Source organism: Leptodactylus fuscus, chromosome 7 (genome assembly GCF_031893055.1).
Source record: "Leptodactylus fuscus isolate aLepFus1 chromosome 7, aLepFus1.hap2, whole genome shotgun sequence".
NCBI lineage: Eukaryota > Metazoa > Chordata > Amphibia > Anura > Leptodactylidae > Leptodactylus > Leptodactylus fuscus.
Window position 1 is genome coordinate 115,454,544 of NC_134271.1, and position 19,146 is coordinate 115,473,689.

General features: G+C 40.8%; 1 protein-coding gene across 2 annotated transcripts in view; it reads right to left on the reverse strand.

The window, feature by feature from the left end:
• CAPN3 (calpain 3) overlaps positions 1 to 19,146 on the reverse strand; it is an 86,208-nt gene that overhangs the window by 22,519 nt on the left and 44,543 nt on the right. For both annotated transcript variants that reach the window (XM_075282920.1, XM_075282919.1), the window contains 6 exons: positions 16,474 to 16,634; positions 15,299 to 15,468; positions 13,428 to 13,439; positions 11,772 to 11,980; positions 4,536 to 4,572; positions 2,576 to 2,593 (listed from right to left, as the gene is read on the reverse strand). In XM_075282920.1, coding sequence (XP_075139021.1) covers positions 2,576 to 2,593; positions 4,536 to 4,572; positions 11,772 to 11,980; positions 13,428 to 13,439; positions 15,299 to 15,468; positions 16,474 to 16,634 — 607 coding nt within the window. The remainder of the gene's footprint in view (positions 1 to 2,575; positions 2,594 to 4,535; positions 4,573 to 11,771; positions 11,981 to 13,427; positions 13,440 to 15,298; positions 15,469 to 16,473; positions 16,635 to 19,146) is intronic.

A 19,146-nucleotide genomic window follows, 5' to 3' on the forward strand; every position in this document is an offset into this window, starting at 1 on the left:
TTGATACAAGGCAGGATGGATCCATGCTTTCATTTTGTTGACACCAAATTCTGACCCTACCATCCGAATGTCGCAGCAGAAATCGAGACTCATCAGACCAGGCAACGTTTTTCCAATCTTCAATTGTCCAATTTCGATGAGCTTGTGCAAATTGTAGCCTCAGTTTCCTGTTCTTAGCTGAAAGGAGTGGCACCCGGTGTGGTCTTCTGCTGCTGTAGCCCATCTGCCTCAAAGTTCGACGTACTGTGCGTTCAGAGATGCTCTTCTGGCTACTTTGGTTGTAACGGGTGGCTATTTGAGTCACTGTTGCCTTTCTATCAGCTCGAACCAGTCTGGCCATTCTCCTCTGACCTCTGGCATCAACAACGCATTTCCGCCCACAGAACTGCCGCTCACTGGATGTTTTTTCTTTTTCGGACCATTCTCTGTAAACCCTAGAGATGGTTGTGTGTGAAAATCCCAGTAGATCAGCAGTTTCTGAAATACTCAGACCAGCCCTTCTGGCACCAACAACCATGCCACGTTCAAAGGCACTCAAATCACCTTTCTTCCCCATACTGATGCTCGGTTTGAACTGCAGGAGATTGTCTTGACCATGTCTACATGCCTAAATGCACTGAGTTGCCGCCATGTGATTGGCTGATTAGAAATTAAGTGTTAACGAGCAGTTGGACAGGTGTACCTAATAAAGTGGCCGGTGAGTATATATATGGAATATATATAAAATTATATTTATATGTTTTTAGGGTTAGGAGTAATTCCACCATAGATCCAAAGTATTTCCCAAACACTGTACTATATTTCTTTTCCTTAACTTATTAAGGTCAAAATAATTTCTACCCTTGATAATAATTAGACAAGGACATGTTCTAAATACCCTGTACTATATTTCTAACATAGATTTTGTGTTTTTCTTTGTTTGTTATATAACATTTTGTCAACTGATATGCCTTAAAGGGGTGGTCCAGTTTAGAAAGCCCATTTTGATACAAGGTAGGTCCTCCATGAGGGGAGGTCCTCTGTATGTTAATTTCTTGGCTTGGCTTTGTAAAGGTCCTGTCCTGCATTACATAAACAAGCCATTGATATGTAAGGCCATTGTGTAATGCTTGGCTTCCCCTGTGGGGGTGCTGCACGGAAAATGAACACTTACAACAAATTCCAGCTGATGCCTGGGAGCCCCAGGATGGGGAGAGACTGTGTTCTGCCAATTATCAAGACATTTTTCTGATAAGTAGTACAGCAAACACGGAACTAATGGTAAAACATTCTTTGCGGATAATATTGAGATTTCATAGAAATAAATATATATGTATGTAATATATATATATATAAGCACGAAACTTGCCAACGCTGCTTTTACACACTGTTATTACTGCAGGGTCAATACAGTAGGTTTGGTCAGCTCCCAATGGGAATTTTACGCTAAAATAACAGTACATTTATGCCTCAGTTCAGCTGTAATGGAGATATCTCACAGTCCAGTTCACATACAGCACATTACGGGTCAATAATTCTAGTTTAGTTCAAATCAATACAAAAATCAATTTGTGCCTCCAGTGGACAGAAAGGGGGTGTAAACTTAAAATTTATTAAAGGTCATGTTTGGCGAGAAAAATAATGTTTAAGGGGCTTCTAAAATATGTATTCAACTTAACTGATGATAATAATACATAGGAAGACTCAGCATTCAGGAGCAAATGAACACAATGGGGGGGGGGGATTCATCATTGCCTCTATACGGGTTTTCTTGTGTAGAGGGGTGACATTTAGGTGCACCTTTTGGATCAAACATGCACCATAAACCCCGGTCTGCCCCTTGTCTGCCACATTGGGCGAATGTTGGCAGTATTGGCATAACTAAAGTCTTGTGAGCCCCGATGCAATCATTTGTCCGCGGTCCCCTACCTCATCCCTACAGTGATTTCTTGACAGAGATGGTTACGAGTGCTAAGGAGTTTAATCCTCCTTAGTGTGTTTCGGGTAATCTGTGGGTCTCCTTGGCTTATGGGCCAGATGGAAGCTGCAATCTCTTTATGGGCCCCCTAAGGCTCCTGGGCCCGATATGACTGCATCCTCTGCACCTCCTCAAGGTACGCCCCTGATTGGCAGAGATAGGGACAAGCTGAGACAGCGTGAGTTATAATGGAAATTTATGCCAGTTCTTAACTGGCACAGGGACAGCACAGTCTTTCATAAATTTCTCTTTCCCTATGGCTGTGTATTAAGACTGGAGTATGGTATGCCAGTCTTAATAAATTTGCCCCAATATATCCTTCTCTAATTCTTCACAGCGTAAAAATATGGAGGGATACATGTAAAATGAGAGTAACTTGCTGGGGTACGTGCGCATATACAGTTTATGTATTAAGGTGATATAAGTAATAGTGTATAATAGTAAAACATACATGTATACTTTAACAAAAACATTACATAAACAGTACATGTGAGTTACAGGGAAAGTACATGCAGTAAGTCATCATCGACCTGCAAAAGCGGTCAATGCCAATACAATGAACCATTAGTAACTTGCACATGCACTTAGTCACGCATGTTCACACTAGGAAAGACCCACCTTGGCTTTTTTCTTTTTCTAGACAAATAGAACAAAACAGAAATTGACAGTGATTTACTTTTGTGAAAGTGCTCTAGCAAGGAATAAAGGTCATACAGCAAACTAGTTTAAAAAAAAAATATTGACACCCATTCTTGTAACAAGACTCATGTCTCACATCTAATGAAAGATTTTTAGAAAATTAGAAAAGAGATTCTGGCTTTTATGTCAGAAACAGCGCCCCTATAGTCCATCATAGGGTGTGTCTAGTATCGCAGCTCATGGGATGACTTTCTAATCTTTCAATAGCAAATATAGCCCATGGACAAGAATAGGGACGTTCCTAGAAAAATGTTTGTAATGTATATCAAATTTTTAGATTTGGAGAAAAACAACTTTAAAGTTTTATGAACATTAGGTGGTTAGTGCACTCGGGGTAGGGCTTCAGCTCTCTGGAGCACTGCTCTTGCCAATCAGATACCTTCCATTCCTTGCTTGTACCATACCACGCAGTAAGAGTAGATCCACCCACTGCTATGACATCACCCATCCTACTTAAGTAGCAAGAGCAGTGCTCCCAGGGCTGAGGGCCCGCCTCCAGTGCACCATATATCTCATTTGCAAAAGAATTCAGAATTGGTTTTCTCCAAATCTACAAAACTGATATACATAAGAAAGATATATACTGTTTTTTTTTTTACTGTAATGTGCTCTTTATGTGGTGGTAGTGTACTGTGGTTGGGGGGGGGGGTAGACTTACTTTAATCAGACCTCGAAAGTGTGTGTGTTGAGTATCTCATTTAATCCTAAAACTTTCTACAACCAGGTCACTCACAGATGATCAGAAAAGTCACAAATTAGTGATGGTTATAGTCTTTACAGTACAAAGCTATTTCTACTATTCCTTTGACATGGAGATAAACAGTGGTCATAGAGCTCTACTTGATTAAAGGGTTTGCCCATAATGTACCACCTATATACAAGATAGGTGAGAAGGGTGATTAATAGGGATCCCACATTGACCTGTGGTTTTAGTCATGGAACAACCCATTTAAGGAGTTAAATTTAGGATTTTCTTGACACTATTTTGTTAGTCGGTGAAATAAATTGTCCAAGGATCAAAGTTTTCCCTCCATTTTATCAGTAGACATATCACAACTTAATAGTGCGAGAACCCTGGCACCCTTCACAAATTTCAACCTGATGGACTAGACAATATGTGACTGAGTAGAGAAATCTATTATAAAGAGTTAGGGCTAGTTCACACGGGGCAAGAGAGGGCACATTTTGACACGGAATCAGCCTCAAAATCCGCCCCCTCACAATAGAGGTCTATGTAGACCGATAGCATTCTTTTTTCCGCTAGCAGTTTGTTCCTGCTCGCATAAAAAAGAAGTGAGCTGCCCTTTCTTGAGCCTGGGCCTACTCCGGAGCGGGAAGCCATGACTGTCAGAGCTTCCCGAGTTAAAATCAGGACCAAAATACGCAGTCAGGGCTCGTTCACATCTGCGCCGGCACTCCGTACTTCAGGTTTCCGTTTCCTGCATAAAACAGAGGCAGGAGACGGAAACCTGCAAGAGTCTCTCACCCATTCATTTGAATGGGTGAGAAAGCTGTCCGGCCGTGAGCGGCGGTGAGCGTTTTGTGCTCTCCGTCGCGAAACCGGGTTTAATAATCCAGACACAGAGTCGGCCATGCAGTACTCTGTGTCCGGATTAAAAAAAACGGTTTCGCGGCGGAGAGCCTAAAACGCTCACTGCCGCTCACGGCCGAACCCAGTCTGTGGTTTCTGTCTTCTGGCATGCAGAAGACGGAAACCATAGAACGGAGACCCTGAACGCAAGTGTGAACCTAGCGTCACTAGCCCGTGTGAACTAGACCTTATTTAGGTGGATTATTGTACATACCATTTTTAGTATACAAATACTACAATATAATAACAAATAGTACAATTATAGTCAGTAGAAGACTTAATACTTACACTGGGTCGCTCAGCTTCAATTTTGTTTTCAACTTCTCTGAAAAAAAGAAAGAAGTTGCTAAAATAGAAAGCCAAAAAATATATGCCATAGATCAGGGGTGGACAATTAATTTTCCCATGGTGCCACATGAAAAATTGAAACTGTTCTAGAGGGCTATGTGCGTCACTGCAAATTTAGTTCCACCCACTTCTACATTGACTCCACCGATTCTGAAACATTTTTCCATGTTCCCCCACAAAGTATAATTCTCCTACAGTCACCCTAACGTTATACACCCCCACATTTTAACGTTTCTCTCAAAATGTCCCACAGTATTAAGTCCCTCTCCTGGCGCCCCAGTTTAAACTAGCAGAAACTAGAGGGGACATTAAACTGGGGCAGCTGGAAGGGGACATTAAACTGGGGGCAAATAGAAGGAGACATGACCCCCCATGGTTTAATATGCTCCTCCAGCTGCTCCAGTTTAATGCCCCCCTCCACCTGCCCCCCCAGTTTAATGTCACCCTCCACCTGCCCCCTAGTTTAATGTCCCCCCTCCAGCTGCCTTCAGTTTAACTGTCCGCTACATCTGCCCCCAGTTCCCTCCTCTTATTCACACATGCTGTCTCTTCTCTCCTTATCTTCCTTCAGTCCTTCAGTCTCCATTCCTGGCAGCTTGCTCTTTCTGTCCCGTGTGACTCTGTCCACTAACGAACCTTAGCCTATCCTAGTGAGCTAAAGGACCTGTGATGACGTCATCACAGGTCCTTTAGCAGACTTCCCATTCAGCATCTACTTTTATCCCACAAGCTATGCGGGCCGGACAGAACCAGTCAGAGGGCTGGATGTGGCCTGCGGGCCGTACATTGCCCAGGTCTGCCATAGATGTATGTATGCTATATTTAGAATTATTATAGTGTACGCATATACGCATTTATTTTTTCAATAGTGCAGGTGAAGAGTGCAAACTGTGCAATATACTTTACTATAGAGAAGTGCCTGTGTCCTACACTACTACTTCTGTGTTATTTCTTATCTGACTCATTCTATCACACTCCATACACTACCAATGCCAGTTTATGGAGAGGGGAGGGGTGAGAAGAAGAAGGAGAATAGAGATATGAGACTGAATCAAATGAGTCATTTCTGCGTGTAAATGGTTGAATAACAATCCCAAATGTGTTGTGAAAAAAAAATTGTCTCTCTGTACTGCGGATGTCTCTCTGCTTTGAGGAGATCCCTTCTTCCCACTCTCTGCTCCTTATAGAATTCTATGGTGATTCTATTTATCAGTGGAAGAAGGAGGCACATAAGTAATATATATATATATATATATATATATATATATATATATATATATATATATATTATTAACATATTATATATAAAATAAAGCACAAAAAAATAAAAGTCTAGTCAAGAGGAGAAAAATGTATAAGACTGCTCTTACTGGGGAAGACTTTCTGGCCTTCCATCCCCATAAGTCACCATTACACCACGGCTGTATGGGATGTGTTAGGGTTCTCCGACATTATTCTGACAGAAGTAAATACCTAGAGCTAAGGTCTCTTGTACATGACTGTATCACATGGATCTTAAATACGGTCCAGATAAGAATATAAGAACCCTACTATACCGTTACGTGCCTCCATTGTTACACAGTTTCATTTATTTTTCCTTACGGTTCCCTGTAGGCACAAACATTACATATAGGGTAGAATATGTTGCCTCATAGAGGTCCCTTACATTGGATTCACTAATATTGTCTCATAATATACTATGTCCTATTACAGAAGTCCATACACACAACTGTATACTTTGCATTGGGTTCAAGAAAGGTTCACACCTTCATAGATACTTATCTTTTGGAACTCATGTGAATCTATGTTTGATTTTACCCTATATAAAAAACAAAAAAAAAACTTTGCAAGTCTTCAGTAGGTGATACCTTTTTTAATGGCTAACTCATAATGATGACAGGATATAACGTTTCGAAGCTTCCTCTGAGCTTCTTCTTCAGATATAACTAAAAACACCTTCTAGAGGCTGCATATTTATGACTGGTCACAGGGGTAGGATTACAGGAGGGAGGGGGGAAGAGGCTTGTTACTATATACTTATAACAACAAACAATCAATTGCCAGATCCCAGGTTATCTTAATGGCTGTCTTAATGATTTGTATAAAAAGACATAAACCCACGTGAGATGTTCATTCCATTGTCCAACGTCTGGAATAGGGTCATGGCCTTGTACTCATAAATCAGTCGCTGTTTCCTTGATTTAAAGTTCCCTTTTAAGATCAAGATTTTCATGTCATTGATGATGTTGTGGTCTTCCTGGCAAAAATGACTTGGCACGGGAAGATCAGTTCTCTGTTGTTTGATTGTATGGCGATGTGAATTAATTCTCATTCGGAGTTTCTGACCGGTCTCTCCAACATACAGATTTTCAGTGGAACATTTGGTGCAAATGATCAAATACACAACATTAGGTGTGTTACAGGTGAATGTACCTGGGATTTTATATTCCCTGTTAGAGTTTGTGATCTCTATCCTGTCAGTGGTCAGTATGTGAGGGCAGGTTTTGCACCTCTTCTGTCCACATGGAAATGTTCCTTTGTTAGTTGGAGGTGACAGTGAGCTGCTAATCATCATATTCCTGAGGTTTGGTGGCTGTCTGTAGCATAGGAGAGGGGGGTCCGGAAATATGGATTTTAGACGGTTGTCTTTTTGCAGTAGTGAATGTAATTTGCGTGTGATTCCTCTCAGCGTCTCCAGGTGTGGGTTATATGTGACGACCAGGGGCACCCGATTGTTCTCCTGTTTGGTATTGTATTTTAATAACTCCAATCTTGGTATCCCGGTGGCCCTGGTGATTTGGTTATCAACTGTTCTTGGATGGTAACCCTGCCTCAAGAATGTGTTTTTGAGGCCCCCAAGGTGTACGTCTCTATCTGCAGGGTTTGAACATATGCGATGGTATCTGATGGCCTGGCTGTATACAATGGAGTTTTTTATGTGTTTAGGATGAAAACTATCCCATCTTAGGTACGTAGGGCGGTCAATTGGTTTCCGATACAGCGATGTCTCAATTTTGTTGTCCTGTATCTTGATGACTGCATCCAGGAAGTTTATTTCGGAGAAGGAGTGATTGAGCGTCAGGTTGATGGTGGGATGGAACTGGTTGAACTGTTCATGGAAGGTTTTCAGCTGTTCCTCAGACCCGGTCCAAATGATTAGGATATCATCAATGAAGCGATAGTAGGCCCAAGGCCTAATGGTGCAGATGGATAGGAAGTCACACTCAAGCTTGGCCATGAAGAGATTAGCGTACTGTGGCGCCATTTTGCTCCCCATTGCGGTGCCGGTCCGTTGTAAATAGATGCAGTCACCAAAGGAGAAGTAATTGTGAGTGAGGATGAATTTTGTCAGTTTCACCACCGATTCAGCGTTCATACCTCGATTTTCCATGAAAAACTGGCAGGCATTTATACCGTCCTGGTGTGGGATGTTGGAGTACAGGGATTCTACATCCATGGTGGCCAGGATGGTTCCATCTGGAAGGGGACCTATAGTGGATAGTTTATTTAATAGGTCTGTAGTATCTTGTAGGTAGCTGGCTGTATCCTTCACTAAAGGTTTGAGGATACCCTCCACCCATCCAGAGATTTGTTCAGTGAGCGTCCCCACACATGAGATGATCGGTCTCCCTGGGTTCCCAGGTTTGTGCAGTTTTGGAAGCATATATAAAGTCCCTGTCCTAGGGCTTGCTGGTATGAGGCTGCTTAGGTTTATTGCTCCATCAATGGAACAATGGAATGAACATCTCAAGTGGGTTTATGTCTTTTTATACAAATCATTAAGACAGCCATTAAGATAACCTGGGATCTGGCAATTGATTGTTTGTTGTTATAAGTATATAGTAACAAGCCTCTTCCCCCCTCCGTCCTGTAATCCTACCCCTGTGACCAGTCATAAATATGCAGCCTCTACAAAGTGTTTTTAGTTATATCTGAAGAAGAAGCTCAGAGGAAGCTTCGAAACGTTATATCCTGTCATCATTATGAGTTAGCCATTAAAAAAGGTATCACCTACTGAAGACTTGCAAAGTTTTTTTTTTTTTTTTTTTATATTTTATAACCACTGGCTAACACAGTACCAAAACAAACATTTTCCTTTTACCAAATGGAGGATACAAGAATCTACCCGAAATTTAAGGACTTGAAAACACTTCTGAAGAAACGGGCACAGCTGGACAGCGATATCTTTTTCCTATCTAATTGCAGAAAAGAGAAATTAATTCCTAAAGGACTCAGGCTCACAAACCCCATCGCATCTACCTACAATACTCACTATGCACAAAACTTGTGTTATAGAACTTCAGAGAGACTGCGGAATCACCTCATACATCACTTCTACAGCATCAAGAGCAAAATCCAAATGGAGATTAAAACAAAATGGAACAATATCGAGGAGAGCTCCAGGATAACATTACTACAATACTATGATAAACTGCAGAAATCTCTAATCCACAACAAAAAAAAGAAACTCCACAGACTGAGACTTGCTGCAGGATTCTACAAGAATACACACAAAGCAAAATATATATCTAACAACAACCGGGACCACTCACACGTGGATTTGGAAACACAGAACTGTGTTATCAAACTCTCCACCTATGAACCCACCAAAGCAGAATTTGGGGTACTCTCCAGGGGACTCTCATTTTGTCCTTCTAAAACCATGGATAAAATTGAACTGTGCAGTGACTTGGAGGATTTTTTCAGGAGACTGCGCCTGAGGGAATATTTTCATGACACAGATGACACAGAGGAGACCCAACCTACCCCTTCAGAGGTTCCAATCTTAGCAAAAAAGGAGACATCTGATTGGACACCTCCAACTGGACGAAATTAAGATTTGGATAATTACATAGACTGTTTCAGACACATGGTCAAATCAACTATACTGGATACAAATAAAGCACTGCCATCTAACATCAGTGCCCAGGAAAGAAGGGCCATAAAATCTCTGAGAAATAACAACAACATCATCATTAAGCCAGCGGACAAGGGTGGCGCTATAGTCATGATGAACACATCAGACTACATACAGGAGGCACACAGACAGCTGAATGACACGCACTACTACTCCAAGTTGGATTCAGACCCCACAGTGGAGTACTCCAAAAAACTAAAAAAGGTTATCTCCGGCCTATCTGATGGAGCAATAAGCCTAATCAGCCTCATACCAGCAAGCCCTAGGACAGGGACTTTTTATATGCTTCCAAAACTGCACAAACCTGGGAACCCAGGGAGACCGATCAGCTCATGTGTTGGGACTCTCACTGAACAAATCTCTGGATGGGTGGAGGGTATCCTCAAACCTTTAGTGAAGGATACAGCCAGCTACCTACAAGATACTACAGACCTATTAAATAAACTATCCACTATAGGTCCCCTTCCAGATGGAACCATCCTGGCCACCATGGATGTAGAATCCCTGTACTCCAACATCCCACACCAGGACGGTATAAATGCCTGCCAGTTTTTCATGGAAAAGCGAAGTATGAACGCTGAATTGGTGGTGAAACTGACAAAATTCATCCTCACTCACAATTACTTCTCCTTTGGTGACTGCATCTATTTACAACGGACCGGCACCGCAATGGGGAGCAAAATGGCGCCACAGTACGCTAATCTCTTCATGGCCAAGCTTGAGAGTGACTTCCTATCCATCTGCACCATTAGGCCTCGGGCCTACTATCGCTTCATTGATGATATCCTAATCATTTGGACCAGGTCTGAGGAACAGCTGAAACCTTCCATGAACAGTTCAACCAGTTCCATCCCACCATCAACCTGACGCTCAATCACTCCTTCTCCGAAATAAACTTCCTGGATGCAGTCATCAAGATACAGGACAACAAAATTGAGACTTCGCTGTATCGGAAACCAATTGACCGCCCTACGTACCTAAGATGGGATAGTTTTCATCCTAAACACATAAAGAACTCCATTGTATACAGCCAGGCCATCAGATACCATCGCATATGTTCAAACCCTGCAGATAGAGACGTACACCTTGGGGGCCTCAAAAACACATTCTTGAGGCAGGGTTACCATCCAAGAACAGTTGATAACCAAATCACCAGGGCCACCAGGATACCAAGATCGGAGTTATTAAAATACAATACCAAACAGGAGAACAATCGGGTGCCCCTGGTCGTCACATATAACCCACACCTGGAGACGCTGAGAGGAATCACACGCAAATTACATTCACTACTGCAAAAAGACAACCGTCTAAAATCCATATTTCCGGACCCCCCTCTCCTATGCTACAGACAGCCACCAAACCTCAGGAATATGGTGATTAGCAGCTCACTGTCACCTCCAACTAACAAAGGAACATTTCCATGTGGACAGAAGAGGTGCAAAACCTGCCCTCACATACTGACCACTGACAGGATAGAGATCACAAACTCTAACAGGGAATATAAAATCCCAGGTGTGTTCACCTGTAACACACCTAATGTTGTGTATTTGATCATTTGCACCAAATGTTCCACTGAAAATCTGTATGTTGGAGAGACCGGTCAAAAACTCAGAATGAGAATTAATTCACATCGCCATACAATCAAACAACAGAGAACTGATCTTCCCGTGCCAAATCATTTTTGCCAGGAAGACCACAACATCATCAATGACATGAAAATCTTGATCTTAAAAGGGAACTTTAAATCAAGGAAACAGCGACTGATTTATGAGTACAAGGCCATGACCCTATTCCAGACGTTGGACAATGGAATGAAGGTGGGTTTATGTCTTTTTATACAAATCATTAAGACAGCCATTAAGATAACCTGGGATCTGGCAATTGATTGTTTGTTGTTATAAGTATATAGTAACAAGCCTCTTCCCACCTCCGTCCTGTAATCCTACCCCTGTGACCAGTCATAAATATGCAGCCTCTAGAAGGTGTTTTTAGTTATATCTGAAGAAGCTCAGAGGAAGCTTCGAAACGTTATATCCTGTCATCATTATGAGTTAGCCATTAAAAAAGGTATCACTTACTGAAGACTTGCAAAGTTTTTTTTTTTTTGTTTTTTATATTTTATAACCACTGGCTAACACGGTACCAAAACAAACATTTTGATTTTACCCTACATATGTATATCAGAGATATTTGTGTGACAGTATTTGGCTTATAGGATCTACATACTAAAAAGAAAGCAGGCATATCTATTGACTTACTCTGAGATATTTCTTTTTTCTGAGAAGACTCTTAGAATGAATTCTCCTTCCTGGTGAGGTTCATAAGTGGAGGGGATGATGACGTATTCACTTGGAGGTAGTCTGAAGCGCTGGGAGACCTCTCTCATGTTTATATATGACTTGCACCTATCCTTGGATGCATTGTACAGAAAGAAGTCTTTTTGTAGATGTTGTTTGTTACCATGCATCTGGGGGAAGAACAGGAATATGGTAAGAACTTCATTGTTCAATGTCTGAACGCACAGTGAATAAGTAACTTACTGTATGTTAGTATATGGTGCTGGTTAGTAGCTTAATATATATGGTATACATGTAGATGGAAAGTTATCCAAGCCTTAAAAAAAAATCTGTAAATGAGAAGAGAGGAGGCTGTGGACCTTATCTCTCCATATAACGCAACGCTGGAAACTGACCATTCTCACCACTCAGCTCGTTCCATATTATATAATTGTTATGACATCTGAATGTCATAGAAGCCAATTGAGAGATGCCCACTTATAACATGAGTACAATCACTTGGAGATATATGCTGAGAAGCTCCTTAAAAGCGGCTAGCAATGTAAGGCTTTTGTCGTTTTTATTTAGGATTTTCAAGTCTATACCAGCTACTATCATTTCCATAGCAATATGTCCAAGGTAACTGTAGTCCAAGGCTAAGGTTGGCCAATGTAGTAAGCAGAGGTCAATAAAACGTAAAAATCAGGGCAACACAGTGGCTCAGTGGTTAGCACTGCAGCCTTGCAGCGCTGGAGTCCTGGGTTTGAATCCCACCAGGAACAACATCTGTAAAGAGTTTGTATGTTCTCCCTGTGTTTGCGTGGATTTCTTCCCATTCTACAAAGACATACTGATAAGAGAAAAAAAAATACATTGTGATCGCTATATGGGGCTCACAATCTACATTTAATAAAAATAAAAAAAAAACTATAACAAAGCTAAAGTACTTAAATCTGATATTTCATGGCTGTCAGGTGAACCCTTCGACCCTGCTGTGTACATGCACAATCTGTTCAGCTAAGCATGCATGTGTTCTCCATGGGAAAAGGTAAGCAAGCAGCTTAAAATCCAAGAACTCCTTCCTCTTCTTGCCTAATATCCACCATTAGGGGAAAATTTGGTGGCCCCATTAAACAATAGTCAGCGGGTTTGGATGACATTCATCCAATGTGTACGACCATCTAAACAGAAAACCGCAGAACACACCAACTGAGCTTGAGTTTCTTCTGGAGAGATGTTCATCTAATGGCACTTTCCTACTAGACTCTACTCACTTTTTATACCAAGTACTTTTCCCACTGAAGTTAAAGTACCCATTCAATGTAACCTGTCATCCAAGCAATGCCGAGTGTAACTGCAGTCATACAACCTTTAGCTGTCACCACGGCTTGCTTGGAAACTCCACTGAGGTGGTACCAAAAAGTATCAGGTACTGCCTCAGACTTTGGCACTGTAAAAAAACAATAAAAAGTGAGTAGAGTCAAGTATAATCAATCTGGTACCATGGCAATGGAAAAGTGGCTACTATGCTGTACAGAAGATCATATCTGGGCACAACTGGAAGGGAACTCCTTTATTGAGCACCAGGAAAGAGTTAAACCCAAGCACGTCTTCCTGACTTCTCTCGTTACATCATACCTCTTTTGGGACCTAAGAAAAAAAAAGAGAAAAAAACAAAGTTAAATATGCATTTACAATTACAACTAATTACAGCAAATGGTTAATGCTACCTATAAAGTAACCCATGCCAAGGGGTAAGATGTCAAGGTAAAAATATTGTTGCATTATATGAGCAGGGGTATCAGCAGCTGCCGCCGGGCCCCCTAATGTCCCAGGCCCACTGCAGATTTTAGGGTTTTTTTAATAGGCTGTTACCTGCCGGAGTACCTCCATCATGGGCCCTATTTACGTACTGATCTTGGCTCCTGCACACGGCTGACGGTGCTTCCTGTTCTGCAGAGGAGGCTGTGAGCAGGAGCCGGGATCGGTAAGTGAGAGCACGGGTCCACAAATCCCACAAACACAGCTATCATTATACTCAGGAGTCTTTCAATGTCAAATGTTCACCTTGGGGCCCCGCCATTCCTAGATACGCCACTGTATATGAGGGCATGAAGACAGAAGTGCCATGTACCCAGTTGAACTACTACAGCCCACATGGATACCACAAGTGGTATTAGTGAAAAAATCCTTTTATCATATACATTATAGATTTGTGACCATATTACTCAATGTAGCTTTAAAAAAAATTAAGCAACTTGGTAATGCATTTTCATATATATATATATATATATATAAAAAAAAAAAAAATGCTACCATTTTGCCTCTACAGCTCCTATGCAAACCTATGTGTCTCCATGGTTGCAGACTACAAGCAGTCTGTATTCTATAATGTTAATCTACTGTTTCTGATCCCTACTTATATTATCTTAGAGACAGTAGAATGAATTGGGTAACTGAATGTCCAAGCAATGCCACATAAACGTGCTACAAAAATCGTCTGTAATCATGGAGACCCATAGGCTTACATAGGAGCTGATTACACAGTATGTTAGGGGACGTTCACACTACTGTTACTAGTGTCTGTTGCTAGCATCCGTCAGAAAGTGTTAAAAACAGACACTAACACATCTGCTAAAAATCTGTGATGTGATCTGTCATTGTTAGCGTCCATTTTTACCAAATCCGTCACAGATCCGTTATTCTGGCACTGATAATGCAGGGACTTTCGTGTCCATTCAGAATAATGGACTTATGATGGATGTGAAGTATCCGTTTTTTTTTTTTTTTAACATTAATGTCTATGGCTAAAGGACATATAACATATGGTTAGGGAACAGGGATGATTGTCCGTTATACTGTCCATTAAAATAAAAATGAAGTTTTCTATTATTTTTGCTGTATCTTACCACTCTATCCTATTTCCTTCTGCTTTATATTGATTAGATTTGAGCAGGCCCTGACCTCCTGTATTCTTGACAAATTGGTCTCTGTATTATACAAGTATGAGTCCAAGTTATTCTGGCTAATCCCATCCACACATTGCAGAAAATATCCGGAATGATTTAAAAAAACATAGTTTTTTTTTGTAAATCACAGCATGTCAATCATACCTAAGCAAATGCTATTATACCTAATTATACCTAGGCAAATGCTTCTTCTGTATAGGTATAATAGGAGCAGAAAGTTGGCAGTGGGAAAGAGGGAAAAACCATGATATGTTTCCGCCGCAGTCTTTTCCACACTGTTTTTCGGCTGTGGCTTGCTATGTGGGGCCTTAGCCTAAGGAAGTTTTGGTCTAAACTGATCAAAGCATGAAATTCAGTCTTTCCATTACTATTCCCAAGTTCATACCAGAATTTGTGATACTACTTTCATTTATATTATAGACTAATACACTATAGACTATATTCTAGAATATAATAGACTATAGACTATATTCTAGAATATAATAATAGAATATAGACTATATCCTAATATAATTAATTCTAATATATTCTAATATTTACCTCATAAATAGCAAAACCAATGGTGAACAGATTGGCTCCGGCCTTTCGATCTTTCCTGCGATTCTTCTGCATTAAAGCAACCAGGAAGCTACAGACGACTTCATTGTCATCGGGGTCGTCATCTTCCTCTAGGAGCTTCAGACGGTACTGTGGATTAGTCCAGTAAGTGTCTGTAATGTATGATATGATAACATTAATGGTTACGTAATTTATATCTCAATACACAATGGAGTTAATAGTTGTGCTGTATCTTTGACATACAGGACTTTACCAAACAGTGCCGAAGAGTCACCACTTCTCCCTTTCTGCGCCTGTATCACCACTTTTTACGAAAGTATATGGAGTGCCATTGCCTCGGCCCCAGAAATTTACTATAACTCATGGCAGAAAACAGTTCCTGATTAGATTTCCAGGTGCCCCATTGATGCAAAGCCTTTTCATGGCCATTTTGCACCTTGGCCATCTGAATGAATGAAGTCTTTATGTAGATGTACAGCAATGCTGCCTGTAAACTTACACTAGGTTCACACTAGCGTTCGGGTCTCCGTTCTCAGCTTTCCATCTTCTGCATGCAGAAGACTGAAAGCTGTCAGAGCGGGTCCGGCCGTGAGCGCCGGTGAGCGTTTTATGCTCTCTGCCGCGAAACAGTTTTTTTTAAAAATCAGACACAAAGTACTGCATGTCCGACTCTGTGTCCAATTAAAAAAAAAAACGGTTTTGCGGAGGAGAGCATAAAACGCTCACGGCCGCACATCTTTCAAACCTATTCAAATGAATGGGTATGAAAGAGTCCTGCAGGTTTCCGTCTCCTGCCTCTGTTTTGTGCAGGAAACGGAAACCTGCAAAACGGAGACCGGGCGTAGATGTGAACGTGCCCTGAGCAATAGATCTACCAATTGTTAGAAATACAGCTTCTTGTTCAGCTGACAATGATTCCCATAAGTCACGCACAACAAATTTACAATTCTTGGTCAAAACATTTCTGAAAACGAACGTAAATGAAGGAACCATTAACCAAAGGAGCTAAAAGGATCAAGTCAAGACTCTTCGCTATTTATTGTGGGTCATATTTTAGCAAATTATATTGTGACCTGTGTTTTTGTCTCAATTTGGGTTTTGCTCCTTGTATCCATGAAGTTGATAAAATCTAATGTAAATATTAAAAGAACAATCACCTGGAAAGTTTCGACATCCTCCCGCAGAGCAACCTCTGACCCATCGTCCTTCATTGACTGAAACGGTCCACGTCTGTAGTCTATCTGACTCTAGAGCATCCGCTGTTAGGTTACAGATTTCTAGTTTTGTAAAATTCTTCATAAAGTCATCAAATGACATCCTGAGGATAAAGTGAAAGCACTGAAATTTAGGAAGAGATTGTAGAAACGGGAACTATGAGAAGATCCCCATGAGGCTTATGCCAATTGCCCCATTTCTGGGTAAAAAAATTCCTTCCCGACTGTTCATTCTGCGGTCATCATGTTATAGAGTTAATGGAGTTGAGCAGATTGAAATATAGGTTTGTGGGATTAGATTCAATGTTTCTCTATGATGAGCGGTCCAGGAGGCGGTCCTACCAATGGCAGACTGCCTTGTCCTATGACAGAGCTGTCACTGACCCTCCTTGACTTCTCAACATAGAAAGAGCTGAGATTTTAATGGATAAATGACAGGTTATATGAAATTTATTCCCACCAAATTATGTGTCAGTCTGCTCAGTTCCTTCTGCTCTATAGCAATATGATATGATCTTCCATGTCACAAGTTCCCCTTAAGGAATACAATGGAGAACTCATATGTACAAACCACATACATATGTATCAACACCACTTGGAATAAGATTTGGCTGATGAATCTGTTTGAGACTATTGGTTGTTGTACCGTCTTTCAAAATTTGTCACTATTTTGTATGCTTATTTCTATGACATATACACGTAATAAAATGTTAAGCGTTTTGTGCTGCTCTTTAGTAACCGCTTGCAAACGAGTCACTTCTGAGGAATGCCACTTGAAATCTTGTGGTTGTTGCCATATTTAAACTTAGAAGGGATAGAAATATTCAGTGATTCCACAGACTAACATTTAATACCTCCAACCACTCCAACAAAAAAAACATCTCTACTTCTCTGTAGACACGGGTATAACTACCAGTGTAGCAGACGTAGCAGCTGCTATGTGAACAAGGCCTAAGGGGGCCATTTCTACTGAGACCTAGGGTGTAATTATAACTATGGATAATGGAAGAGGATGTGGAAAACTAAATGTGTCTCCAGGACTTTACTGGGGCATCACAACGACTGCATGTGACATCATTAGAATGACTTTCTTCATATGTTGTGATGTCATAGTGTACAGTGATCATTTTCTGTGTTCATTATTCCTGTGCTATCATGTTATAGTGTCCTGTACTGTGACATCACTGTATATATTATCTATATTATCTCCGTGCATTATCCCTGTATTGTGACATCACTGTTTATAATCCCTACATTGTGAAATCACTTTACTGTGTCATTCCTCTACGGTATTATGACATCACTATGATTATTATCTCTGTATTGTGATATCAATGTGATTATGGTCCCTGTACTGTGACATCACTGTGATTATTATCTGTGTACTGTGACATCACTTTTTTATTCTTATAGTTTGTTTGTCATTTTAGGGTGCCTTCACACGATGTAACGTGCCGCATGATCTGGCACGTATACGGAGTGTGAGAGTTTGCGTGCCGTATATGCTCCCATTGATTTCAATGGGAGTTAGGATTGTATACACCGCGTTATTTTGCGGCCGTGATTTTGCAAACTCACGCGGCACGTTACATCGTGTGAAGGCACCCTGACAAAATAAAGTGAATGAACAAAAGAGAAATCTAAATCTCATCAATATTTGGTGTGACCTTTGCCCTTTGGAGGAGGAGTCCTGGAGGCGATAATATGGTCCCCACAGAGAACTGATCTCAACGTCATCCAGTCTGTCTGGGATTGCATGAATTTAGACAAGACAGAATTTAATCAAGTCTACATCCACACAAGATCTGTGCTTAGTTCTCCAAGATGTTTGCAACAACCCCCCTGTCGAGTTCCTTCAAAAACTATATGGAAGTGTACCTAGAAGAATAGATAGGAAGGCAAAGACTGGACACACCAAATATTGATGGAATTGTAGTCTTCATTTAAGTTTATCAATCAGGAAAAATAAACTATTAGCACTTCTGCAAGAAAACTTCTGCCCAACACTGTAGGTGGCAGGCTCGTCACTCTGGAGCAGTTGCATTAATGTGATATTCCGAAGCAGCTCACTAATAGTTTATAGCACATGTATATAGCACATAGATTATTTTTATATATATATATATATATATATATACAGTCCTATGAAAAAGTTTGGGCACCCCTATTAATCTTAATCATTTTTAGTTCTAAATATTTTGGTGTTTATAACAGCCATTTCAGTTTGATATATCTAATAACTGATGGACACAGTAATATTTCAGGATTGAAATGAGGTTTATTGTACTAACAGAAAATGTGCAATATGCATTAAACCAAAATTTGACCGGTGCAAAAGTATGGGCACCTCAACAGAAAAGTGACATTAATATTTAGTAGATCCTCCTTTTGCAAAGATAACAGCCTCTAGTCGCTTCCTGTAGCTTTTAATCAGTTCCTGGATCCTGGATAAAGGTATTTTGGACAAACAATTCAAGTTCAGTTAAGTTAGATGGTCGCCGAGCATGGACAGCCCGCTTCAAATCATCCCACAGATGTTCAATGATATTCAGGTCTGGGGACTGGGATGGCCATTCCAGAACATTGTAATTGTTCCTCTGCATGAATGCCTGAGGA